This window comes from Oreochromis aureus, linkage group 9 (assembly GCF_013358895.1).
Source record: "Oreochromis aureus strain Israel breed Guangdong linkage group 9, ZZ_aureus, whole genome shotgun sequence".
NCBI lineage: Eukaryota > Metazoa > Chordata > Actinopteri > Cichliformes > Cichlidae > Oreochromis > Oreochromis aureus.
Genome location: NC_052950.1, coordinates 6,114,992 through 6,142,846, shown reverse-complemented (window position 1 = coordinate 6,142,846; position 27,855 = coordinate 6,114,992). Strand labels below are relative to the sequence as shown.

Here is a 27,855-nt window from a genome sequence, read left to right as displayed (position 1 = left end):
CAGAGATTTTATTGTGCTGCCACTCTGCCTCAGTCCCTTCTGCTCTTAAGGCCTATTCTGTAGGATTGTGACCCTAAGCTGCCTGTCTGTTCCAGTTGAGCCCTATCTGTTGCATAATTTCCAAATAGAACCCTCTGTTGTGTTAATAAAGTCTATGAATGACCAGTTGCTGTCTCCTGAGTTCTGCTTGATATCCACTTGGTAACTTTGCCTCTTAAAGCTATGAAATCACATTTATTCTTCAACATAGATTACTTGTATTCTCTTAAAGCAGTCTTCAGGAATAGAAATCTCCAGGCTTCTTGAAGGACATTCCAAAGCTCTTGCTGTTTGCTGTATTTTGACAATCCTACACTGCTTCAAAAATATAGAGGTCTGGAATCTTAAGAGGTAAATCCATAACCAATATTGATAATGTCCAGGTATGCTTATACTGTGCTGGTAATTTTTTTTGGATCACTGTGCTGAAAAATGATGTTGTTACTAAGCAGATGCTTTCCAGATGGTATTGCATGGTAAATAAAAACTTTATAGTACTTTCCTGCATTCATAATTCCATCAACTCTAACCTAAATGCAGATCCAAACATGACAACAAAAAAACATGACACCCTCTTTCCTATTGGTGGAAAAATGCACTACGTCAGCCAATCAAAAACTATAGATTTCCTGTTAGAAGATGTGGTTTCAGCAAACAGTATCAGCGGTCTGGTGTTTGTTTGGCCCAGAACTCAAAACCAAAAATGACCCATTTATTGAACTGATCAAAGTCCCACAAATAAAAATTCACAACTAAGACACAATGGAGTCTACAATGCAAAGAAATAAGAATCTCTGAAAGCCCTGGGGAATAGGGACGGAATAGGAAATCATTAACAGAGACAAAGACCTTAAAACATATAGGAAGACTGTAGGAAGGATTAAAACACAAAGAATAAAACGCATAACCATTCCTAAATGCTAACATAAATCAGATGATAAAGGTAATAAGAACTACAAATTAAATATGGGGGAATTACTAAAAGAAAGAAAAATGTTAAGGCAATAAGAACTCTACATAACCAGACCTAAAACACAGGATGCTTCATAATGAATAAGAATTCGAAGTTCAAAAATACAAAACTGAGTTTTGTACTTAACTTTTGTACAAGAGAGTTCATGGCCCAGGACCATGACACTTCCACTATTTCCATGGTCCTTCCTTGGTGTTTAGTGGGTCAAGTAGTTCTGTCTTACTTCTTGGTCTTGTTCAGTTTGATTTCTTCAAAGCAGTTGAAGACTAAGCCACTTTGACATAGTTTCCTGTGAGTAGGTGATGCTGAGATGTGTCTGTTGCTTAAACTCGGGGAGGTCTATTTGATGTGGGTTCTAATTTGAGCTATTTGTGCTTGATTAATGTGCTTGGGCTTCTTCACTTTGTCTTCCTTTCCAGGTGACATCTTCATGAAAGGCACTGGATTTTAAATTGTGTTTTTATGGGTTATCTGATTGCACTAGAAGAAACGATTTAAATTTCTTCAAATATTCAGAATTAAATTGCCCCTTTCTTCTCTTGCTGTCTTATTGTAAACTCCTGTGCAATAACTTTTAGTAAGATAGCTTTTAGTTGAGCTGGAAGCATCTGTGATCCACAAATTTTAAGACTATCTCAGTCTTGCACAGGACAGGGAGAGGTACAGTGTGTGTGTGTGTGTGTGTGTGTGTGTGTGTGTGTGTGTGTGTGTGTGTGTGTGTGTGTGTGTGTGTGTGTGTGTGTGTGTGTGTGTCTCAGGTCTCTCCAATAACCAGCACAATCTTTGGAGAAAGTCTTAAACAAGTTTCAAGACTGTGCAGGTCTTTGAGGAGGGTCTGGACATTTGTTGCTGGCTACAAATTCAAATGGAAACATACTGCTTTAAAAGCAATGACAGCCTTTTAAATATCAATATCTGTGCTATTTTTAATTGACAACGACACAATACATAACTTACAAGTATGCATAAGAAATAAAATATATAAAATAATTAATCTATTATTATTATTATTCTACTGAAATCTTTACACTAATAGCAGGGGGCATAAGCAGAGCTTAATTTTACATATTGTTCTACATATGACGTATCTATTACACGTAAATTGGTGGTTGCATAGTGGGCGAATATTGCTGGTATGCAGACAGGCCTGAACCACCAAACTATTCATTAGTACATGATCTGCTTTTCATCCTAAGCTGCAACCACCTTTTCTTCTTACTTCTTCTACAGGAAAAAGAAAAAATGTAGCTTTATCTGTCTATTGACCAGTATGTCTTATGTTATTTAATGCCATTATTGTTCAGTAGCTTTTTCACAGTCTTCAGGTAGTCAGCATCTGGGCCATCACTGAAAGAATACAGATTAGAAAGAAATAATTTAATTAAAAAAGAATTGTCATCACACACACACACACACACACACACACACACACACACACACACTCCCATGTAGATGTAAAGACAGAAAATTGGGACTAAATAATATATTTAAAACTACCTATATAATCCGTAACTTTAACAGTACTGTTCTTTCAGTGATCTAATTTTAGGACTTCAGTTCAATTCAGTTTTATTTATACAGCGCCAAATCACAATAACAGTCGCCTCAAGGTGCTTTATGTTGTAAGGTAGACTCTACAATTATACATACAGAGAAAAACGCGACAATCATATGACCTCCTATGAGCAAGTACAGGGTGGGCCATTTATATGGATACACCGTAATAAAATGGGAATGGTTGGTGATATTAAAGTCCTGTTTGTGGCACATTAGTATATGTGAGGGGGAAAACTCCTCAAGATGGGTGGTGACCATGGTGGCCATTTAGAAGTCGGCCATCTTGGATACAACTTTTGTTTTTTCAATAGGAAGAGGGCCATGTGACACATCAAACTTATTGGTAATGTCACAAGAAAAACAATGGTGCGCTTGGTTTCAACGTAACTTTATTCTTTCATGAGTTATTTACAAGTTTCTCTTTGTTCACAGCCATTGACATGTTGAAGAGGTGAGGAGTGATCGAAATTGTGTTGATATGTGGTGAACGCAGTAACCGGGTCATTGCAGCAGATTTCAATGCAAGACACCCTACGAGACCACCCATCTCCCATGCTACAGTTAGCAAACTGCTTACTAAGTTTCGTGAAACTGGTTCAGTGTTGGATTTGCCAAAATGTGGACGCAAGAAAACTGTCACTAATGAAGAAACATCAGTGGCTGTCCTAGCTTCATTCAGCAAGAGCCCACAGCGTAGCACTCGCCGCATGTCACTGGAGAGTAGCATTAGTCGAACATCCCTTCAGCGGATATTAGCTACTCACAAATGGCACCCTTACAAACTCCAGCTACTGCAGCATCTCAACAAAGATGACCCAGATCGGCGCATAGAATTTGCAGAATGGGCAAAACAAAAATTGGAACAGGACCCTCAGTTCACGCAGAAGATTTTGTTCAGTGATGAGGCAAACTTTTATGTGAATGGTGAAGTTAACAAACAAAACCACCGCTGTTGGTCTGACACTAACCCACATTGGATGGATCCCTCCAAGACTGTTGGAACAACAAAAGTGATGGTTTGATGTGGTATATGGGGTACAACGATAGTGGGTCCATTCTTCATCAATGGAAACCTCAAGGCCACTGGATATTTGAAATTGCTACATGATGACGTGTTTCCCTCTTTATGCACTGAAGCTGGCATGTTCCCTGAGTTTTTCCAGCAAGATGGTGCACCACCACATTATGGGTGCCAGGTCCGAGCATTCCTAGATGAACAGTTTCCTGGAAAGTGGATTGGTCGTCGTGGGCCAGTTGAATGGCCCCCAAGGTCTCCCGATCTGACCCCCTTAGACTTTTATCTTTGGGGTCATCTGAAGGCAATTGTCTATGGTGTGAAGATACGAGATGTGCAGCACCTGAAACTACGGATACTGGATGCCTGTGCTGGCATCCAGTATCCTGCGGTGTTGCTATCAGTGTGTGAAGAGTGGGAGAAGAGGGTTGCATTGACAATTCAACACAATGGGCAGCACATTGAACACATTTTATAAGTGGTCAGAAACTTGTAAATAACTCATGAAAGAATAAAGTTACGTTGAAACCAAGCACACCATTGTTTTTCTTGTGACATTACCAATAGGTTTGATGTGTCACATGGCCCTCTTCCTATTGAAAAAACAAAAGTTGTATCCAAGATGACCAACTTCTAAATGGCCACCATGGTCACCACCCATCTTGAGGAGTTTTCCCCCTCACATATACTAATGTGCCACAAACAGGACTTTAATATCACCAACCATTCCCATTTTATTACGGTGTATCCATATAAATGGCCCACCCTGTACTTTGGCGACCATGGGAAGAAAAAACTCCCTTTTAACAGGATGAAACCTCCAGCAGAACCAGGCTGAGGGAGGGGCGGTCATCTGTCATCTGTCTATATTGACAAATACTTTGTCAATATAGACATTTCAGTTTCTAACACACAATTGTAAATGTGTTTGTTTGTTTGCTTGCTTGCTCACTTCACTTTTAAGTCAAGTCAGTTTATTTCTAACCACATTTAAAATCAAGGTTTGACCAAAGTGCTGCACAATTAAAAGGGATAAGCATTAGGCCTTTCAATAAAAAGTCTGCTATCGTATACTCACAATATGTTTCCACCTTCTGACTGTATTTTTAGTGGAATGGAACTTGTAGTGATCACGTCCTCTCCATCTTCATTTGTGGCTATTCTAAACAGAAGCTTCTGATAGAATGCCTTTTCCAGCAGGGCAAGAACCTTCCTGCCTTCACGGTTGTCAGGCAGGTAAGCACAGAGTACTCCCCCAGCATAATTCTGGCCAGGGTGAGGGTGCTTCTCCTATAGGAAGATATGTTTAGTGCATATGCTAAATAGACATTCATTAAACCATGTGCTTAAGTCCAACCACATTGTACTTAAGTCATCATACTTTTAGAGTTAATTAAATATATAAAACTATAATTAATAACTATTAACAAAACTATTTAGACTTTCATTTAGTACTTTGCTTATTCTTTATTAAAAATAATTTTAGTAAAGAACCCTCTTTGACAACATTTGTAGCCGAAACAAGAGTTCTGAGGTTTCATTTATTAGCAAGCTATAAAGCCCACAGGTAAACTGTGCACATTAACCAAGGCAAGATTTTAATTTAATTTAAAAATAAACTCTAACTTGATTAACTCAGAGGAACTCTGTTTCCCCATTCCAGAACACCTGGTCAGGTTAAGTTCAGCAAGTTCTGAGTATGTTCACCCTGAGCTAAGCATGCGTGTCTGTGTGTGTGTGTGTGTGTGTGTGTGTGTGTGTGTGTGTGTGTGTGTGTGTGTGTGTGTGTGTGTGTGTGTGTGTAGGTGGGTGTGTGTAGAGAAAGAGAGCCATCATCAATGGAGCTCTGATGCTACAATTCACCATGTCAGTGTGTAAATAAAGAGCAGAGCTTCTATTTTAATCCATAGGTCCGAAGTATATAGACAGTCAATATTTAAGTGCTATTTATCGTTAATAAATGTATCTTCAAAGACAGGAGGGACGAAAAGAGTACACTTAATCTGTTTGGGCACTCCTTCGTCGTCACACACAGAATGAAGTTTGATATAGACACCATGTCTACTGTTGTGGTTTACCCGACTCGAATTTTTATTAGATTAAGTTGGAATGCTAATTGTAAATGTAATCATTTAGCTGTAACCTGAGAGAGGCAAAACAAACAAAGGAGAAAAAAAAATGAAGAGAAACATTGTTCATATTAGACAGTTTACTGATGGACCTGTGATATTAGTTATCTAGACAGCAACACACTCCAGAGTGATCAAGTGTGGGGTTTTTTGGGTTTGGTTTTCTTTTGGTTTTCTGGTGGTTGCTAAATCAGTTGTTAGCTAAATCTATTTCCTGTTACACCTCAGAAATGCCAGAAAACACCTGCCCAGTCCTGGAAAAAAAATATATTGGGAGATACGAAATAAAGATTAACTTGTTTGAGAATGTTAGGAAGAGTATACAGAAACTTTACCACATGATTTATCAGAGGAACTGGGTCAGTGGTGTATATTGATAATCTGACTGTTGATAGTAGGAAGATGAATTCTGAAGTGTACAGAATGTGCACAGTGTATCTAAGACTCAGTCAAATGCTGCAAAATTAATCAAATTGTGCTCCTCAAAGCCCCCCAAAATACTTAAAAGCTACTCAAGAGTTTAAATATTCTTCTTCTGGAGATTCCCCAACAGTCATGTCAGTCTGTGGTGACACCAGAGAGGGACTTAAAAGAGAGGGCATGTTTCTTCTACACTGGTTTCTCCTCTTTGGCTCCCTGTTAAAAATCCAGAATCACATACAAGTCCTTGAATAACCAGGGTCTCTTTTTAAAGACATCAAAGTACCATATCATGCCAATAGAGCACTTCCCTCTCAGACTGTCGGCTTACTTGTGGTTCCTAGAGTATTTAAAACTAAAATGGGAGACCTTCAGCTTTCAGACCCCTCTTCTGTGGAACCAGTTCCCAGTTTAGATTTGGGAGACAGATATGCACTCTACTTTTTAGATTAGGCTTTAAACTTTCCTTTTTGATAAAGCATATAGTTAGGGCTGGAACAGTTGACTCCAGATCCTCTCTTAGTTAGTCTGCAAACATGCAAGCATGTGCTAATGAGCTGGCTGATGTTCTCACTTCCATCTTCAACCTCTCCCTCAGCCAGAGTACCGTCCCCACATGCTTCAAGACCACAACCATCATCCCTCTTCCCAAGAAAAGCCCAGCCACCTGCCTAAATGACTATAGACCAGTGCACTCACTCCAATCATAGAGAGAGTGGTGCTGGCCTACATCCAGAGCAACATCCCAGACACTCTGGATCCCCTGCAGTATGCCTACCGGCCCAATAGGTCCACGTCAGACGCCACCGCTGCTGCCCTTCACTATTCCTCTCCCATCTGGAAAACAAAGACTCAGTACTCAATACTGTCATCCCACACAACTCACTCACAAGCTGGCAACACTCGGCCTACACCCCACCCTATGTGACGGGCTACAGGACTTTTTGACCAGCAGGCCCCAGTCCGTCAGGATCGGCAACAGGACTTCAGCCAACATTATTGCTAACACTGGTGTTCTACAGGGTTGCATCCTCAGTCCCATCCTCTACACCCTGTGCACCCACAACTGTGTTGCCTCCAATAGGGATAACACCATACTGAAGTTGCATCACTGTAGGGGATGAAGCGCCTTATAGGAGAGAGGTGGCGGGTCTGGTGTCATGGTGTGAGGACAACAACCTCACCCTCAACACTGATAAGACAAAAGAGGAAGAAGAAGAAGAGGAGGCCTCACCAGCCGCTGTTTGTCCAGGGGCTTGAAGTGGAGAGGGTGAGCAGCTTTAGATAACTAGGCGTCTACTTCACTGAGGACCTCACATGGACATTGAACACCACACAGCTGGTCAAGAAGACTCAGCAGCGGCTGTATTTCCTGAGGAAGCTGAGGAAATTTGGTATGTTGGCCAAGATCCTCAGCTGCAGCTACAGCTGCATTGTGGAGAGCACACTGACTAGCTGCATCACTGCATGGTACGGCAGCACTACTGCTATGGACAGCAAACGCCCACAGAGAGTGAAAACAACTGCGGAGAAGATCATCAGGACCCCGCTGCCCTCTCTGAAGAGCGTCTACCATCACCGAGTCCAGAGGAGAGCTGCTTCCATCCTCAAAGACCCCACACACCCCCAACACGGACTGTTCACATTTCTGCCCTCAGGACAAAGGTTTAGAAGTGTGAAATCCAGAACATCTCGACTCAACAACTCTTTCTTCCCCACTGCCATCAGACTCTTGAACAGCTGACCTATTTTAACAGTAATAATAATTTTTGGACATTGGGTCATCTCACATATCAAACCAGCATATTAAGCTCATAGCTCTTTTGCACATAAATCTGTTTAATACTTCAATTTTTTGTCTCCATTTATTTATTCATGCTATTTGTATTTATCTATTTGTACTTATTAACCGGCATCTGTGTGTGGACAGCAGAAAGAATTTCATTGTACAGAGAAATGCTTTTCTTTGTACACATGGCAATAAAGCTTTGAATCTTGAATCTTTGAAACAGTGTAGGCCCTCATTTCCACAACCATGAGGTCGGATTTAATCTCTATTCTATATAGAAGCATCAAGATACATCTGTCTACAGTTGAGTTTTTGCTGCCATATCACCTGTTCGAATAGGGAGATGATATTTGGGTTTCAACCACGTTGGGAATGAATTCCATTCTTAAAAAAACTTAAGTGTGTAGAACCCTACCAGAGACAGAAAGACTGACCCTTAGCTGTAGACTGTAATCCGTTGAACAGTATCAGGATAGCCTTGGAGTGGTAAGAGGGTGTGGGAACATTTACAATCACAGCAGATATTAAGATGCAAAAAACATTATTAAAACTATTTTTTTTGCCTCAACCTCATATATGCATTTAGTGAGTGTTGTTTACAAGTATGTACAAGTATCTTTCTTCAAATCAAAGTATGTGCTGCTCCTTTTTAAAGTTTTCTGTTTCCATCTACCGTGACTCACTAACGTGACCAACCAGTTTACCAGTTTCTTTCTGATAAGAATGTGGTGTATATGCTCTTACTCTAGTTCAAATAAAAGAATAGTTAGTGTTTCTCTTTCTCTTTGAACAATTTTTAAAAATATCTTTTGAACCTGCAATTTAGGGTTGTGCCACATAGTCCTCTTATGTTTAATGTGCTGTACATTGTGTTTTTTATAGTTTTAAACAATTTTATTGACCTAGTGAGGGAGTTAATCAGAAGTGTTTGACTGTTTCCTTTTTTATTATTATTGTTATTATTATTAATAATATAATTGACTTTAGCATACAGACTGAAGAAGCCTGGAGTCAAACTACCAACCTTGAAACTAGTGGATGCCTTGCTCAACCTCATTAGCTATCTCAAATATTATGTATTAGTACATCTTAGCTATACCACATATAGTTGTCAGCAGATCCACTAAGCTTACCGTCTGTTTTCCTTCAGGAAATGAGAATTTAATCTTCAGGGTATTATCATTAGGAAATCCAGCTAGGTCTCTGTTGAGAACTTCCCAGGTCATTTGACCATCTGGTTGGCAGCCACTTAGTGTACCGAACTTCCCATTTGCCTGTTCAATAGCTGGACAGACAGAAGCAGATTTTCAGTTGAATTATCTACTAGTAAATAAGAAATCATACCAGGCATTCAGAAATAGGTGTGTGTATTTTTGAAGGACCTTGTTCAACCAGCGATGGAGGACCCTGTCCATCAAGATAGCGATTGCAGTGAAGCTTGTCACTGCTCTGGTTAGAACCCATACTGTAAAGACAAGGGAAACAGTATGATTTAGCACTTTATCTAGAGTAAAGCGCAATGTTGGTAAATGTCTTATAAGAAAAAGGTTTTACCGTTCAAAAGAAATCAAGACAATTGTAAAACTGAAACTAATGAACAATAGAGTTCCAAGAGGAAGAGAGATTTGTATACATAGTTTAAGCACAGATTTGTGTTTAAATTTACTATCATGCTTGAATTCATTTTATAGATCTTCATTACTCGTCATAACCGCAGCTAGCTGAAGATTATGGACTGTGTATTCTTGCAGATGTTCACTCACACAAGAGGATTTCTGTTGACTGGTTAGCACAGTTTGATGGTGTGTCAAGGCTGTAAATCACAAAACCCTCTAAAAACATTGAGCTCACAGGACATGCTTGGAGTCCCCTGAATAAAGGTGTGAATGGTTGTGAAATGGCTGTGTACAAATGTCTAAATCTGATGGCAGGAGATACATTCTTAACACGTCGTATGTCGCTGCTTATTAGGGAAAAGTATTTTATGGCCCTCAAACACAAGAACTTCCTCTCATGTACTTCTAGTCCTAAAAAACCAAAAAGATTTGATAGCTGGCTTGTAACTTCAAATAAACATTTAAATGAGTCCAATGTTATTTTTAAATAATCTTTTATACTGCCAAATACAGCACATTGACTAGATAGGTATATCTGAGTAGGGCAGGTGAAACTACAGAGTGCTGAAAATAAATTTTCTACATTTAGCCAGTCATAATGTCTTTGGTTTTGCTGCCTAGCATTGTGCCTGTTCTGTTCTTCAATCAGTTTGTTTTAATTCAGAACAAAAAGAAAATGTTTACAACACAACACAACATACATTAGTGGGTGAGTTCAAACTGACTAATAACTTAAAATTCCAATGACTACAGTAAATGTTAATTATTGATGAGTGCTATTCATACTCTTCTCAGTACCTGCTGAAAGGCTCTTATCCACACTGCAGAAAATTATCTTGGTTTCTCCTGTCGTTACTAAAAAAAATCTTGGAGCTCCAGGCATTAGTTAGCTCATGAGAATATGAAAAGTACACAGAATCAAAGACACAAACAAGGGAAAAATAAGATGGGTGTGTCCAGTTAATGGGTTGTGGTTTAGGGCTGAATGATCTGCTCAACTGGTCTAGCAGGTTTGGTAATCACAGTAGTGTGTGTATGTGTGTGTGTATGTGGCAGAAGCAAGCAAGAAAAACAGTTTCACAGTAGTTTTCTGTATGATCATAAGGATAACAATTTATTTGTGCTATGTTTTATATTTTTATATATTTCATTGAATACAACCCCAATTCCAAAAATGTTTGGATGTTTTTGTTTTTTTTTAAACACTTTAAATAGCCCTTTATTGTCATTGTACATGTACAACAAAATTGTGGGTGCTCCACACCAACTGTGTAGAAATAAAATATAAATAGTACAACAGCAGGAATAAATAAACATGATTGATATATACAATTAAGAGTGATATATAAAAAACAACAGAAAAGGCAAACATTAGAGAACAGGCAGTTAAAAAGACTTGGTCAGAAAAGAGTCCACGTATAAGTAATCTGACAGATGAGGGTTACTTAGATCATGGCTCAGATTGGTGGGTGGGCAGGCGTGTGTGTGAGGTGTGGTGGGGGGGTGGGGGGTTGAAAACTGAGCAAATGCAAGCAGTACACAGAGCAGATGAGGCAGGCCATACATAGTGTGCTTAATGCAACAGGTAACAGTTACACTGTAGAGAATAGCAGTGGCTCATGGTCAAAGTAGCCACTTGAATCTCTCCCTTCCTAATTACGTGCATCCTCTCTTATCATATTAATTATATCTTCCTCAGTTTCTTCCTCACATGGTTGTTGGGACTGTTGTCCTTCCTTCCACACTTCTCCATGGCTGTGGAAGAGCAGCCCGCTGTCCAACTTAAGTTAATTCTCTTTGCTTGTTAGAAACATATTAAAAGTGTATTACGTGCTCAAATTTAGACAAAAAAGTCCTAAATCTGACAGTCACAAATTTTCACCAAAAGTTTCAACCTTATTTTTCAACATTTATTGGGTTAATACTAAGTACCTTTATTTCCAGAACATGCCAAATCTGAAATTCCTGTGGTGTTCAGATGTGCTCTGAAACAAATAATATGCATTGGTTGAAAGAAATTAAACAGTTTAGAGGGGACTATGGGCTTTATGGGCTTAACTAATTTTCAAAGCAGGGGTAACACTATTTAACATATTAAATTCATATTCTCTTGATTGTAGCTAGGTTCAAAATGTTAATTCTAGCTCGTTTTAATAAACAACATTGTAATATGCAAACATATGCAAAACTAAGGTGGCACTAGCAGTGGCAAGAGATTATTTCAGGATGCCAAATGCTACCACCTTAAATCCCCCCCTGGTTTGTCCATTTTCACACGTCATTGACAATAAACTCGAGCACAGCAGCCCCACAAGCAGCCTGTATAATATAATCTGTAGCCTGTATAATCAAATTGACAAAGAAAATTTAGCATTAAAATAATTTTACATTGACATGTCAGTCCAATTGTGCATCGGTCCACTAATTCAGCCCTGTACTTTCCTCAATTAGTGTGAAAAATTTGTGACACGAAAAATGTGTCTAAAGCTTTAGACAGATAATTGTTATTTAAACAGATCCAGGGGTGGCTGTAGCTCACGAGGTAGAGCAAGTCATCTACTGATGGTTTGATTCCTGGCTTTTCCAGTCTGCATGGGTATGATAGTCTACAATAACTCTAAGTTGCTCTTTGATGCATCCATCGGAGTATGAATGTGTATGAATGTTATCTAGGAGGCACTAAAAACATAGAAGGAAGTGATTGGGTGAATGTGGCATGTTGTATAGAGCTCTTTGAGTACTCTGGGAGAGTAGAAAAGTAAGAATCAGTCCTACAATTTTAGATTGTCTAATTGATATAGTTTTGTACAGTAAATATTTGCAGCCCAGGCAACTGACTGCCTGGCAGGTGCCTTACTGTTCACAGAGTTACAGAGTTAGAAAGATGGATACTATATACATTTTATTTGGAGCTGGTTATAAATCTGTAACCACTGTCTCCATCCTTATATGTTTACTGAATTACTATAAAAACACTTGTGTGTTAAGTCTAATGTCTATCTAGGGGTTTATATTGTAAATCTAAAAAACCGAACCTCAACAAATCAGTTCATTCCTTCTGAACTTTGACAGCAATTCTATGAATGAGGAAATAAATGGGAGTGTCAGTCAGCTGGATCAGGTGCAGCAGGAGGGGAGGAGTCACAGTCACAGCAGCACTACCTGGTTGAGCTAATATTGTAGGAAAAACATGTCCTGTCACTGTCAACTTTGGTAAAGCAGGAGAGCCATTAGAAACATAAATCTTCCAAAAAAATTGGGTTATGTATACGCTAAAATCATTACTACTAGGATATTACTATAATATCCTAGCCAGCCTGTCCCTCAGCGACTACTTTAAGAGAAGGACTAGAGTTCTTTTAAAATAAGAGTCAGGGGGTTGTCTATTTGTAAATAGAACAAGGATAATGTTGATCTGTTTGAATTGGCTATATGGAATCAAATGGGTGGATGGGAAATCAAATACTTCCAAAATTATGATATTTCCACTTGTGCTTATTGAACTTTAATGGATAGACATTGGATTTGCCAGAATACCTTTATATAATATAGTATAATATTTATATTATTTAATGTGTATATAATGTATTATAAGGTTGTTCAGAAAGAGAAGATGAAACTGAACTTGAACGGAATAATGACATCAGGCAGGAGGACCCTCTATAGGCATGTCGTGAAATCAACGAGTCCTGAACAGATGTCATGGCTACTGAGGGGGAGTGAACTCCAGTGCTGGACTCAAAGAAGTCAGTGTTTAGTGTGTTTATTTACATTGATTCACCAACAAAGCTATACCCAATGCATTAGAGGAAAATAGTTTCTAAGTGATACAGGGAATCCAAACACCTGTTTATCCAACAACAGAACACTCTCAAAATTCAGGGCAACTCATCACACTCCAGGAAAGGGAATCCAGGGGAACTCTTTGCAAAGGGAAACACCAGGATTTCACTAACTGTGTAGTTCAACACTACAGCAAAGAATGACAGCCAGTCACTACCTTAACTAGTGGCAGTGATGGCATCATTGCAAATAACCGTTAACACAGTGTTGTTACATTTCATTTGTCAACATTTACACAGGAATGTTAATAGTCTGTTTATTTTTTATGGTTTTTTGCATATCAGAAAAGGTGGTCCAGCCTTTCAAAAGCTGTTTGTCACAATATTCCTTTCTTATTTATATATGTATATGTTATTTTATTTTATCTTTAGTAAAAAAAAAGGCATTTCAAGTCACTTAGATCAGCTTTGTATTGACCTATATCAAATTATCTTTTGATGCATAATTAGAAATGATAGTTTGTCCCGACTTAGAAATGAAACTCAATTAAAAAAAATTGTTAAACGCAGTAATGAAGAGTAAATCTTGATCATCTTAAATAACTGCAACAACATATGAGTAAAGAGGGCAAACAGTTTGGCTTGTATATCACAAATGTGTGCCCTGCCTCTTGTATGTGAGGAAGGTAAAAACCCAAAGGACAAAAGACACACTTATTGATAATAATGTGAAACACATTCTTTCAGCGTGTGCCGAAAGCTTCCTTTGTCCTCTGTCCCACAGATGTATTTTAGAGATATCCTTGAACATGGTTTACTCAGACTGAGTCGCAGGTCTGGGTCCCAGGTAAGAGGAAAGAACAGATGAATGGTTAGTGGACTGGTTCTTATATATTGCTTTTCTATTCTAACTGAGCACTCAAAGTACTTTATGCAACTTGTGCCATTTGCCCAGTCATACAAGCACTTTCTTCTATGCTTTTTTTCATGAGTAGGTGCTTTCTATCTAACATTTACACATATTCACATTTCAGTGGGTGGCAACATTTACCACTGTGACTCAAATAAGTTTTATTTTTTGAGCCATTCATAGTTTGACTTTCTGATGCTTTGTGCATCACTTTCATGCTGCATAATCCAAGTGTGCTTGAGCTTTAGGCCAGAAACTGAAGGCTGGACGTTTACCTTCAGAACTGGCTGCTAGAGACCAGGATTCCCGGTTCCATCCTGCTTCCATACAGCAAGTCACCCATAACCAGTCAAGTAAACCCAGATCATCATATTACTGCAACCATTTGTGTTGGTATGATGTTCTTTTTATAAAATCTTGTCTTAGTTTTATGCCAGATGTAATGAGAGTCAACCCTTCCAACAAGTTCAGCTTTTGTCATGTCAGTCCACAGAATGTTTTTCTTGGATCATCAGATATGAAATCACCACCTACTGACCAATCAATTTTCCAAAAAATAATGTCACAATTCCTTGAAAATCCCTCTGACCTCTGCAGGGAAAGTAGGAAGGGTTGTTTTTTAATAGAGTCTAGTATTAGCAGTGTAGCAGTGTAAAAGGGATATGCAGATTAAAATGAACTATTACAAAATTTTATACACTTTCTTAATCACCAAATTAATCCATGCCCATTCCTTTGACAGTGGAATGCATAGTTTGTTGTTTCGTTCTGTGGTTTCAGTAAGGTAGACATAGGCTGCACATATGAGTGCACATAATGTACATAAATAGTTACGCATTTAAAAAGTTACCTGGAAAACCAAAATCCTGCTTTGTAGTACAGGCCTCTGGTCTGCACTCTTGTGTAAATGATGCTAACTAAATCTCTGAAGATTCCCTCACTTTTTCACTTAAAGTGTACATGTTTTAATGCTAACTTACCCCGTTGAGGCCTGCTTAAAAAACTGTCATAGAATTAACAGTGTCTATGAAGATGGATTTAGGAAGTACGCATTTAAATAACATGTTTAACGCTTTCTTGTGCAGGTACAGAATATGGCATCATGTGTGGAAAACAAGGACAGCAAAACTAAAAAGCAGTTCCTCTGGGCTGCAACAATGAATTTTATGTTAAAAAAAAGAAAGAAGGATATGCTGTCCACTTTCACTCCCTGTCTCTTAAGCAGTATATTGTTGCTAACTAGCTGAATTGAAACAGGAGAATCCATCTATTAGCTGTAATTTTGGGGGTTAAAAAGCACTTTTATGAGGACAATGTAGAGTAGAGTTTACTTTATCAGCCTTTGTATTTTGCATTTGCTTTGTACAAGTCCCTTCTCAAAACTTACAGAGGACTCACTGGATTATTGTGATTGGCTAGAGTACCACAACATATCTGTGTCACTTCTGGAGCTAACCACAAGTTAAATACTCAAAACTGATATTAGACAATAGATTTTTCACATCACACAAGACGTGAAGCAACCACAGACAGCCCTAAAGTTAAGCATTCCTGAAAATCTGAAGGTTCCAGAACAACCTTGGTCTCAGAGACAGTTAAAACATATCTGCCTCTTCATTTGAAATCCTTTGTTGTTGTGACACAAAATCCAAGCTTGTTTTTAGTGACCTCAGAGACGCTGAAACAGAGAAAGACAATCCCGCTTAAGCTGAGAGGGCGAGGGAGGTTTAAAAAAAAATAGGCTGGGGACAAGAGGGGGATCTCAGATGGGATCTCAGATGGGATAATTACCATGTGTCCCAAATCCTGCCTTACTCTCCCCTCTAATCCAGACAGGAAGAGAAAACTCAAAAAAGTCCAATTATGTTTTGAACTTGCCTTCCTTTTCTTCTCTCACCACCATTCTCTCCATATAGTGCTTACCATTAAAGGTGTCGTCAATGTGAATCAGTGCTAACTGTATGGCTGTGTGAAGCAATATGTAAACGTATTGTGTGTTTTCTTACATATTGTATATGTATTGTATTAAGTTATATTTTAATGGAGTAGCTACAACTTTGTGAATTAAGCTTAACAAAATTATTTAAGGGGAGCATGGTGGCACAGTAGTTAGCACTGTTGCCTCACAGCAAGAAGTTCAACCCCACCAACTGTCTGGGGCCTTTCTGTGTGAAGTTTCCATGTTGTCCCCGTGATTGCGTGGATACTCTAGCCTCCTTCCACAGTCCAAGGACATGCAGTTAGTGGGGTGAATGTGAATGGTTGTCTGTCTTTCTGTGTTAGCCCTGCAACAGACTGGCAACCTGTCCAGGGTGTACCCTGGATCTTGCTCTGTGGTAGCTGGGATAGACCCCATCTCCCCATAACACTGAACTGGATAAGCGGAAGAGAATGAACACAATTATTTTAGATATGATGCGATAAATGAGTGCATGTGTTAAATACAGGAGATTGACAAGGAAAACCTACGGGAGTCAAACAGTCACTACAACACAACAACAGCAAACACAAGCGAACTGAGGGTTTGAGTATACAAAAGATAATGAGCGAAAGGGAGATGAGAGAAGAAACAAACATGGCTAAAACTAATCACAGAGGATAAAGGAAGTAAAACTAAACACAAGGGAAAAGTGACAAAAGCAACCGAAATTAAACAGGAGGTAGCACAGCAGGAGCACATCTAACACAGAGACGAAGGTTTATTAGAGCCAGGGAACTAAGGTTATCTGCAACTAAATTTAAGAACTGAAAGTGCTGTCCATACTTCAGAGGGAAAAGATGTGTGTCTCTGTGCATTTTCTTTGTGTGTGCATGTGTGGCTAGCCCTGTGGCTGAGCCTCAGTCCCTCTGGGACATTGTTATTAAGGGTGGAGGGTTTCCCCTCCCTGCAGCTCCCCACTGGTCGTTGCTTTCAGGTGCTTTGTATTGTTTGAGTGTGTTTTGTTACAGATGCAGCAGTTGTAGAGCCAGCACATCTGTTTGTTTCATCCCAAGCCCCCCTCTCTCTTTCTTTCTTTTTCTTTTTCTTTATCTATTCCTCCACTTTCTTCTGTCTTTACCAACCTGGCCTTCACCCCCTGTCCGCTCCAGCATATTATTCACACTGATAATAATATGAAAAATAAAATAAATAAATAAAATAAACAGATTAACAAGAGGAGCCTACAGAGAGTCTACGGTGCTCCTCTCGGGAAAGCAAATGTGTCTGGCACAACAAAGCCTTCAGACCATAATTCTGCTTGTTACAACTGCCAGACAGGAAAGGGTTTAAATAAAAAAAAGAAAGCGAATACAGACTCAAGAGTTACCCCAAGATTCCTGACAGACGATTTAACAAATGATGCAAGGGGGCCAATGGCTTTCATTACACTGGGCACAAATCTGTCTGGGGCAGAGACAAGGACTTCCATTTTATCTTCATTAAGTTGGAGAAAGTTGTTAGCCATCCAACTTTTCATGGAGTCTAAGGACCTATTTAAGATCTGCAGCTTAGAAGTATCTTGGGGCTTAAAAGAGATATATAATTGAATATCATCTGCACAGTAGTGATAGCAAATGCCCTTAAAGATACTCAAAATGTGCTGAAGTGGGAGGAGGTATAACAGAAAAAATAAGTGGTAAGTGGACTGGTTCTTATATAGGGCTTTTCTACTCTATCTGAGCACTGCAATACTTGTGTCACACCATAGCTGAGAGAAGAGGACGAGGACCTGTACTTAGAAACAGCAACAGAAAAGTATAGTTCAGACAGATACAATGTGAGCCACTTCAAAGCAGATCCAGATACGCCCACCCGTAGTTCAGCCTATCAAGCAAAACATGGTGGTCAACAGCATCAAAAGCAGAGGTAAGGTCCAATATTAGTAGAACCGAAAACTGTTCTGCATCACTTTGCACAGAGTGTCACTGGACACTCTAAGAAGAGCAGTTCCAGTAGAATGAGCTCTACAGTATTCTTAAAAATAAGCAGGGACTTGACCAGAGCAGCTCCAACCCAGCAGATTGTCGATGCATAGTGCTGCGCAAAGCCCCAGTACACCAACAACCTGTTCACATTTCAAATAGTTTTTCCCCATTTCACAACACACCCACCAAGGAACAGACTCTGGTTATTGGTGGTTTTGTTTTTGTCATGGTCCTGGGTCAGTGACCTAGTGTTTTGTAGCAGTTCTTTTCGTGTTTCTTGATTATTTATTGTTCAGGATTGTCACTGTTAATATTTTGGTTTCTGTCCTAGTATTTCTAGTTCTCAGATTTTGTATTTTGAGCTCATTCTGTTCTGTGTTTTTGTGTCTGCCCTGGTCCCATGTCTCTGTGTTCCCTCCCTGTTGCTATGTCTGATGTCTTAGTGTTAAGCTCATGTCTGTGCATACCTGTTGTATTTCCTGTTTTACTTTGACAGTCCCTGTCCTGTGTGTAGTGTGTCTGGTTTTGTTTCCCCTTGTCTCGTGAGCTCTGATTTCTCCCAGCTGTGTTTCCCTCCTGTCTCCCATTCCCTGATTGCTCCTGTGCATATTTTAGCCCTGTGTTTTTTTCTGCTTGTTATTGGTCAGTCTGTGTTTCTCTGCAATGTCATCCTTTGTTTCTTCCTGCATGTCATCCTGTGAGTTATGGTTTCAGATCTGTTAGATATTCCCAGTTTAGGTGTTTCCTTAGTTTCCATCCTTCCCATCTCCGCTCAGTCTGTATTGTCACCACGTATAACTAAAGCTCACTCATCCCATCTAAGCCAGTGCCTGTATTTTGGGTCCATCTCTAATCTCCACATGGTTGCCTCGCAAACCGTGACAGTTTTGAGAAATATAAAGTAAGTGATACCAGCAGCCATAGTAAAATGTCTTCTCAGGGCTAGAGCAAATGACATTGAAGGAACCCTGAAAGAGCTGGCTAGAGATCATTTCAAATTTTGTAAAATTAAAATTCCCAGGTTCTTAGCTACTTTTGAATGTTTTTAATTGTATTATTTGTCTGTGTGATAATGTTCCACTGCTGTTCCTTCAGCAAGTATGTGAGTAAGTATGTAATTTTGGGCCTTTTTTACTAGAAGTAAGGATGATTTAGGACAAGTTTAGGACCATTAGGTTCTATGTCTCACTGCCTCAGACCCCAGTGTTCCTCCTGGTTGCTCAGCTGTCTTGGAGACCTTGAATGAATTATCTATATCAGTTCATCACCTAAGATCATCACACTGCCTGTCTGGTAAAAAAATATTTTTCATGCTATTGGGCCTGTTTCCAGAAATTAATTAACACTTCCCTTATTACAGGCTGTGCCCCATCATGCTTTAAACAGACTCAATTTTGGTTTCAGCCTTGTTTGCACTGTAAATGTTGCCACTGGGCTCTTTGTTCACATTATAACATTTTATTTCACTGTTTTGCATGAAGCAGAACAAGCATATAACCCCAGTGTTGGCCACTCTACACCGACTTCCTGATGCTTATAGGACACAATTTAAAATTTTACTTTTTTATTTTTTAAATCACTAAACAGCTGAGCCCCTTCTTACCTACCTGAACTATCTATTCATGCTCCAGAAAGAATCATGAGGTCTGTGTTATCAATTCCAAGGTCTGAACTAAATCTTACGGAAACAGAGCCTTCTCTGTGGCAGGCCCCAGACTCTGGAATAGTCTGCTGCTAAATGTCAGATCTCTACAAACACTGGAACATTTTTAATCTCTACTGAAGACACATTTTGACTGGCTTTTAGCAAATGTTGACTCAGAGCATTTTTTTGTTTGTTTTACCAGCATTAGTTGTTGTTTTTAGTTCTTTTTGTCTTATTGTATAATTATTTCTGTTATATTTTTATTGCTTCACTGTCATGCATTTTATGTAATTTAGCTGCATTTTTCTTTCTAAAGCACTTTGTGCAGCATGAGTTGTTGTCGAAAATGTCAAGTAACTTATTACTTTATTTTAATTTTATGGGGAAAACCTGGCCTTGTTATTAGAGGTTGGATTCATCCCACTTTGGATGGAGCAGCTCTCATTTTTAGAAACGTGGCCAAATATCAAACCATGAAAACTTGACTATCCAGGTGCCGGGATGTTGAAGTCTTACATGCCACACTGGAGTATTTCAATTCAATTCAATTCAATTTCAATTCAATTTTATTTATATAGCCCCAAATCACAACAAAAGTCGCCTGAAGGCGCTTCATTTCTCCTCCTGTCATGCCCTCATAACCCCATCCCCATAGAGACTGTGAATAGAATTTCAAAAAGGTAGCAATTAATGGGGGGGCTTTTAGGCTTGAATATTATAATTCATTATTATTGGGCTGTCCTAAAAACACCCTGCAGCATTTTTCAGTTGATCAAGAATGCTGGAGTGAGAGAACTCACAGGGACTAGAAAGAGAGAGCATATTTCTGCCATATTGGCTTGTCTTTATCAGCTCCCCATTCAGTTCAGTTCAATTCAATTCAATTTCATTTATATAGCGCCAAATCACAACAATACTTGCCTCAAGACACTTTATATTATAAGGTAGACCCTACAATAATACATAGAGAGAAAACCCAACAATCAAATGACCCCTTATGAGCAAGTATGAGCAAGCACTTTGGCGACAGTGGGAAGGAAAAACTCCCTTTTAACAGGAAGAAACCTCCGGCAGAACAAGGCTCAGGGAGGGGCGGGTCCATCTGCTGCGACAGGGTTTGGGTGAGAAAAGGAAGACAGGATAGAAGACATGCTGCAGAAGAGAGACCGAGATAAATAACAAGTACAATTCAATGCAGATAGGTCTGTTAACACACAGTGAGTGAGAAAGGACTGGAAAGGAAAAACTCAATGCATCATGGGAATCCCCCAGCAGCCTATGCCTATTGCAGCATAACTAAGGGAGGATTCAGGGTCACCTGGTACAGCCCTAACTATATGCTTTAGCAAAAAGGAAAGTTTTAAGCCTAATCTTGAAAGTAGAGATAGTGTCTGTCTCCCGAATCCAAAGTGGAAGCTGGTTCCATAGAAGAGGGGCCTGAAAACTGAAGACTCTGCCTCCCATTCTACTTTTAAATACTCTAGGAACAACAAGTAAACCTGCAGTATGAGAGCGAAGTGCTCTAATGGGGTGATACAGTACTACAAGGTCATTAAGATATGATGGGGCCTGATTATTTAAGACCTTGTATGTGAGGAGCAGGATTATAAATTAAATTCTGGATTTAACAGGAAGCCAATGAAGGGAAGCCAATACAGGAGAAATCTGCTCTCTCTTTCTAGTCCCTGTCAGTACTCTTGCTGCAGCATTTTGGATTAACTGAAGGCTTTTCAGGGATTTTTAGGACTTCCTGATAATGAATTACAGTAGTCTAGCCTAGAAGTAATAAATGCATGAACTAGTTTTTCAGTGTCACTCTGAGACAGGATATTTCTAATTTTAGAGATTCAGTTCAGAATTCATTTTAAAATCTCTCTCAGTCCTTTTTTCTTACATCTAGAATAATCAGTCCCCATCTTACCCTAAAGACCTAAATAGTTCCACATGACCCCAACAGAGTCTGCAAGTTCAATATGAACTGATAAAAGAGGACTGTGCATGGTTTCTTCCAATATTATTGGACCACAGATTTACCAGATGGCATACCAGCTTTTACCCATTTGTTACTACATGTCCTTTAGGAGGTAAATTTATAAAACAATTAACACCTGATAAATAAACAGAAGTCACGTTTTATGGTGTATTTCTGACCGGAAGAGCAGCCTTTATGATCCTGTGAGGCATACTTCTAAAATGCACATAAATCTGGTCCAGGGGTTTCAGGTGATGTCTCTATAGTGATTTTTTCTGTGATGGATGATATGCTGCTAACAATAACCCTGCCTCTGTGGATTGTTATCTAAAGTTGTGCGTAACTGTGAAGAAAAAAATAGTATAAGCTCCTGTATGTGTCTACATGGCAGCATCAATGGTCGCTGAAATAATGTAAAATACTTTCATCCCTCATTATGTGCACTATTTTATTGTTTTACTTTTATTATATAGTTAAAGTAACAAAAACCAAATACTTCTTAAATATGAAACTGTAGTCTGAAATCCATGCTAAGACAGAGAGGCAGGCACTCATTCACACTCACATTCAAACCTATGGGCAAATTAGAATCACCAATTAACCTAACCCCACTGTATCCCACTGAAGTGTGTTAAATACTACATTTTTTAATCTGTTTTTTTTTTATGAAAAAATATCATCATGTCAATTCTTCATAGCCCATAGCAGATTTAAACAACAGAAGCTGACCCAAAGTCCTTTAAAGATGAAAAACACTGTCAATATATAGGCAAACTGTGTTAACTAGTGATTGTGGGTAGTTAAAATCACAATGCTGTTGTGTTAGTTTTCATTAAAATATCTATAATGATTCAGCTCATAAATCATTACACACTGCTCTCCCCTACATAAGCTCCCTTTTTGTATCAGTATTGGTATCGACAATACTTCTCTTAATTTACTTGGTATACTAAAATTAGCAGTATCACACGGCACTATCGGTTAGTCTGTTAGTCTGTTTTCTTTGTATTATTGTAGGGTCTTTACCTTATGAGATAAAGCACCTTGAGGCAAATGTTGCTGTGATTTGGCACTATGTATATAAATTTGAATTGAACTGAACTGAAGTCAAGTTTTAATCACTGAGGCAAAGTGGGATTTCCAGGCATTACAGGGAGTTTTTCCTGACTATAGTCCAAAACTCAGTTACAAACTATGCTACTCACTGATATACCTTTCTTAAATTTAATAGGTGTTAGCTGCATCCTCCTTTCTTAATGGTTTTGCACTTTACAGTCTCCATTGACACAATAGAAGTTCACTAGTGGAATGTGCAAAAAGGGAGATTCAGCAGAGTTTAACTGGCAGATTGGGTTCACAGTCCTGATGGAGAGAAAACAGGAGTTAGAGGGAGGAATAGTTGAGGTTGAGTGGCTGTTCATTTCAGTCAACTGATTGATTCTGAAATTGTGTCATAATTTAAATGGAATGCAGGAATCAGCAGAGGAGGGAACACAATTCAGGGGGCCACCAGGGAAGCCAGCATCAGTGATGAAGCACCCTGGCAGCCAAGCCACTCTGGTGGACTCAAATCTGCACCACTGCTGGCTTACCTGGAGACCTATGTTGGTAGAGGTGATGGGACACCTCAGGAGACTTGGCAATGGGCGAAGGTCTCCAGAGGCCTGCATCAGTGATGAAAACCCTCCAGAGGGTCTTAATCTCGGTTTCAGGTGCAAGCAGATATAGAGCCTTGGGCCCAGATCTTTTTTTACTTACTGGGGATGCTGAAGAGGGCATTGCTGGATTCAAGTTTAGCTGGCTCTGGAGACCAAGGCAGGTAGAGGGGACCCGACGTCAGCAGACGCAGGTGCAGTAGCAGTCTCTGGTTGGGGCCCATTGTCTCTCAGGTTGCATAGGATTCTCAGGTTGCACAGGGGCATAGGACTTGCAGTCAAATCCAGAGCCTGGGGCTGTTGAAGGCACTCAGCAACTTTGGAGGATGGGGCAGCACAGGGCACCTAGTCACCACACGGGAGGCTCTGAGCCATTCAGATAAGATAAGATAAGATAACCTTTATTAGTCCCACACGTGGGAAATTTGTTCATTGCAAGTATAGAATAGAATAGAATAGAATAGCCTTTATTGTCATTGTACAGGGTACAACGAAATTGGAGTGCTACTCCGTGCAAAAATACAATAATAAATATAAATGTAAAATATAAACGGTACAATAAAACAAACACTAGTAAGTACGATATATACAGGATAGCAGCATTAATACAATGACAGTATGGATAGCAGCATAATAAATGACGGTGACAGTATCGTGTAGCTAAGCAGTTTCAGTTGTTTTTGTGCTTATTTACTACGGTGATAGCTCTGGGAAAGAAGCTATCCCTGAATCTGTTTGTCCTGGTTTTATGTGACCTGTACCGTCGGCCTGACAGTAATAGTTCAAACACTTGATTGCTGGGGTGAGAATGGTCCTTGATGATATTGCCAGCTCTGCTGAGGTACCGAGAGTTTGCAATGACCTCCAGGCTGGGCAGAGAGCAGCCAGTGATCTTCTGGGCTGTGTTGATGACCCTCTGCAGTGCTTTCCTGTCTGCAGCTGAGCACCCTGCATACCATGTTATTATGCCGTACGTTAGGATGCACTCTATGGTGGCTCTGTAGAATGTCACCAGCAACCTCTCCTCCAGGTTGTTCCTCCTGAGCACTCTCAGAAAGTGGAGACGCTGCTGGGCCTTTTTTACCACCGCCGTGGTATTTGCAGTCCAGGAGAGATCATCAGAGATCTGCACGCCCAGAAACCTCATGGAGTGCACCCTCTCCACACAGCTCCCGTGAATGTACAGTGGGGCCGGGTCTGCTCTGCCCTTCCTGAAGTCGAAGATAAGTTCTTTAGTTTTCGTGGTGTTCAGTTGGAGGTTATTAACTGAACACCACTCAGTCAGTCTGTTGACCTCATCTCTGTAGTCCGACTCATCCCCCTTGAGATGAGTCCAACCACTGTGGTGTCATCCGCAAAAACTTATGATGGTGTTTGAGAGATGGGTAGGGGAGCAGTCGGATGTGTAGAGTGTAAACAGGAGGGGACTCAGAACACATCCTTGTGGAGACCCGGTGCTGAGTGTGATGGTGCTGGACAGGTGGGGGCCAAGTCTGACAGACTGTGGTCTATTTGTCAGGAAGTCTTTGATCCAGAGGCAGATGGGGGTGGAGAGTCCCAGGTGAGACAGTTTCTGGACCAGGATCTCCGGGATGATATGATTGAATGCTGAGCTGAAGTCCAGAAAGAGCATTCTCACATAGCTTCCTCTGTGCTCCAGGTGACTCAGCGCAGTGTGGAGCGCTATGGTGATAGCGTCCTCGGTGGATCGATTTGTCCTGTAGGCAAGTTGGTGGGGGTCCAAAGTGGGAGGCAGACTGGTCCTGATGTGCTGACAGACCAGTCTCTCAAAGCACTTCATCACTACAGGCGTAAGTGCAACAGGCCTGTAGTCATTTGGGCTGACCACAGCTGTCTTTTTGGCGATGGGGATGATGGTGGAGGTTTTAAGGCAGGGCGGGACGGTGTTTAATGACAAGGAAAGGTTGAAGATTTTAGTGAAGACTCCGGTCAGTTCGTCAGCACATGCTCTGAGAACCTTTCCATGTATTCCATCAGGACCTGCCGCCTTCCTGGGATTCACTGAGTTACAGGTCATTATTTACAGTTTTCCAAAAACACCATGAGCCATAAAATGCTCAGAATAAATAATTGAATGTAAACAAAACAAACTAATTTAGTACTGTTTAATTTAAACATATTCCAGTATTTCTGATCTGATTTGATCTTTTCTTAAATTATCTTGTCTTTCTTTAACTTTAAGGCTTGCCTCACTGCTTGTGTCCACGTTGGTAGCTTGCTACCACAACAGACACAAATAACCTTTTGACATTGGCTTCTATTAGTTTTCTCTGCAATGGAGGCTTCAAACATAGTGCTTTTGGATTTAATAATGCACAATAATTGAAGATGTGGTAGCTAAAGAGCTGTTAACCGTGGACCATATACCAAATGTGTTTTTTAAAAAGCTGGCTTTTGATAACAAATAAAATTTAATGTTTTCTTCCCACCCAGTAGTGTTCCTTCACAAATTGTGTTGCTTTATAATAATGTTTACTACAGCCATAATTTCAATAACCGCAGTGAATTCATACATGATTTTGAGGCACTGACTAAAAGAGTAGATGCCACCCTTCTTAAATTACTTACTGCATGGCTCTGAGTTTGAAAAAAAAAAAAAGAAAATGCATTTTTTAATTGGCTCCCTCTAGAAGTTTAAGTTTTGATCTAAATTACTAAAATTAGTCATAAATGATGTCAACAAAATACACTGCCCTTGAGCCTCAGCACTAATACAGAAGGGATGTCAAATCAATTTGCAGGTACAGACTTGAGTTACTCCAGAAGATATATTGTGAATTTAAAACAGCTGTACATAACTGCACTGAGTAGGAGATAAGGTCAGGTTCTGTTCAGGCCCTGCAGGAAGTATGACAGAGCTGTCACAATGTATCACCTTCAAACACGTAGAATTATTGTTTGATGCCAATCTGTAACATCTTATGTAAACAACTTGATACCAGAGATAAATCTCACTAATAAATGTGGATTTGCTGCATGTATCTCTGTTCTTCACCTATTTTGACAACTGTTTATCTAATTTTTTTTAAATTTGGTGGGTGTATTTCTGGGTATCCAAATGCAGTGTTATGTTATTTGGATGACTGGTCGTCTAATTTTGGGGAGGGGTTGTCTGTCTGTTGCTAAGGCAACATTATCAAAGGCACAGTGTAAGGTCGCACTTCTCTGCAACCTTACAATGATTTTACAAGTCCAGACAACATCTATTTTGATCCTCATGTTAAAATGTATGCGGAAGGTGTCATTGCACTACAAACACAGCAAATGTACAGCCTTTGTCATTTGTAACTTCATTTAGTGTGGTTCTCTTGTTCTGTGCTGTGAGTCTGGTTGTAAACAGGGTTGCTTCTACCCATACATGTGGAAAATATATTCGAGCATTGCAAGTATTTACCTCCTTTCTGTATCTTTTTGCTTTAAACTATGAAAGACAAGATGCATACAAACATGAATACTAAATGATAATAACTAATATCATACATCCAGTGATCTCAGTAGAGCAGAGATATGAAGAAGTGTTTCAGAAAATGCTTAGTTTGAGTAATAGTACACTATCATAAATGGAGATACTCTTATCACAAGTTTAGAACACTTAATCTATATCCCTTGGATTGCCTTTGTTTAATATTTAATAGTTAATATAAAGATGTATTTTAGACTGTCCATAAAACCAAATTTTGTTGCTGTGACTTTAGCAAACAGAAGACTGCATTCATACCCAAACACACAGACTCTCACACCACTCCTTTAGCAGCAGTTTTCCTCTCTCTGAATTAGCCTGCTACAAGGATGTGATGAGAAGTGACAGCTACTATGGACTGTTTGGACTGGATGTGATCCACTTGGCTCACTGCTGATCAAATCTCCAACAACAGACTATTAACTCCAAGCAAATTGTGCCAAGTAGGTTAAAGGGATCCTTGTCTGTTTTAATAACTGTGATATCTCAGTTTGTTGACAGAGTGTAAAAAGACTCATTTTGGTTAGCCTGATAGCAAAAGCACACAGTCTGTCACAGTCTTTGTCTCTCCACCTCTATCTCAGCTTTTCCCCTTTTTTATCCTGCTTTTTTAGTGTTGTTGTTTTTGTTTTTGTTTATTCCAAAATTCTACATAATGTTTTATTGAACATTTTAAGATAATTTGTCCAGTTTTTTTTAAGACACACCTTCTACCATGCACAAGAATTAAGATTATATATGTAATTCAGAAAAAACACATTTCACCATATTGCATTCAACTCAGTCATTAATCTGATGCAGTACATGCAAGTTATTTAAATATTTATGAGCTTCTCATCATATTACATCTGTATCTGACTGACAGTGCTAATTTCACTGTGACAACACTTATTTAGTATGCATTTATCTTCCTTAAAAGTAAAGGTAGAAAGCGCAATGAACAAACAACACACAGCTGCAGTAGCT

The 27,855-nt window shown here is 39.4% G+C and overlaps 1 protein-coding gene across 1 annotated transcript; it reads right to left on the bottom strand.

The window, feature by feature from the left end:
• Positions 1-1,911: 1,911 nt before the first annotated feature.
• On the bottom strand, positions 1,912-10,473 carry dtx3l1 (deltex E3 ubiquitin ligase 3L1). The gene is made up of 5 exons (XM_039616944.1): positions 10,337-10,473; positions 9,305-9,387; positions 9,056-9,207; positions 4,663-4,874; positions 1,912-2,359 (listed from the first exon to the last, which is right to left on the bottom strand). Exons 2-5 carry the CDS (start codon positions 9,384-9,386, stop codon positions 2,293-2,295), a joined length of 513 nt encoding a protein of 170 aa, XP_039472878.1. The 5' UTR covers position 9,387; positions 10,337-10,473; the 3' UTR covers positions 1,912-2,292.
• Positions 10,474-27,855: the final 17,382 nt, after the last annotated feature.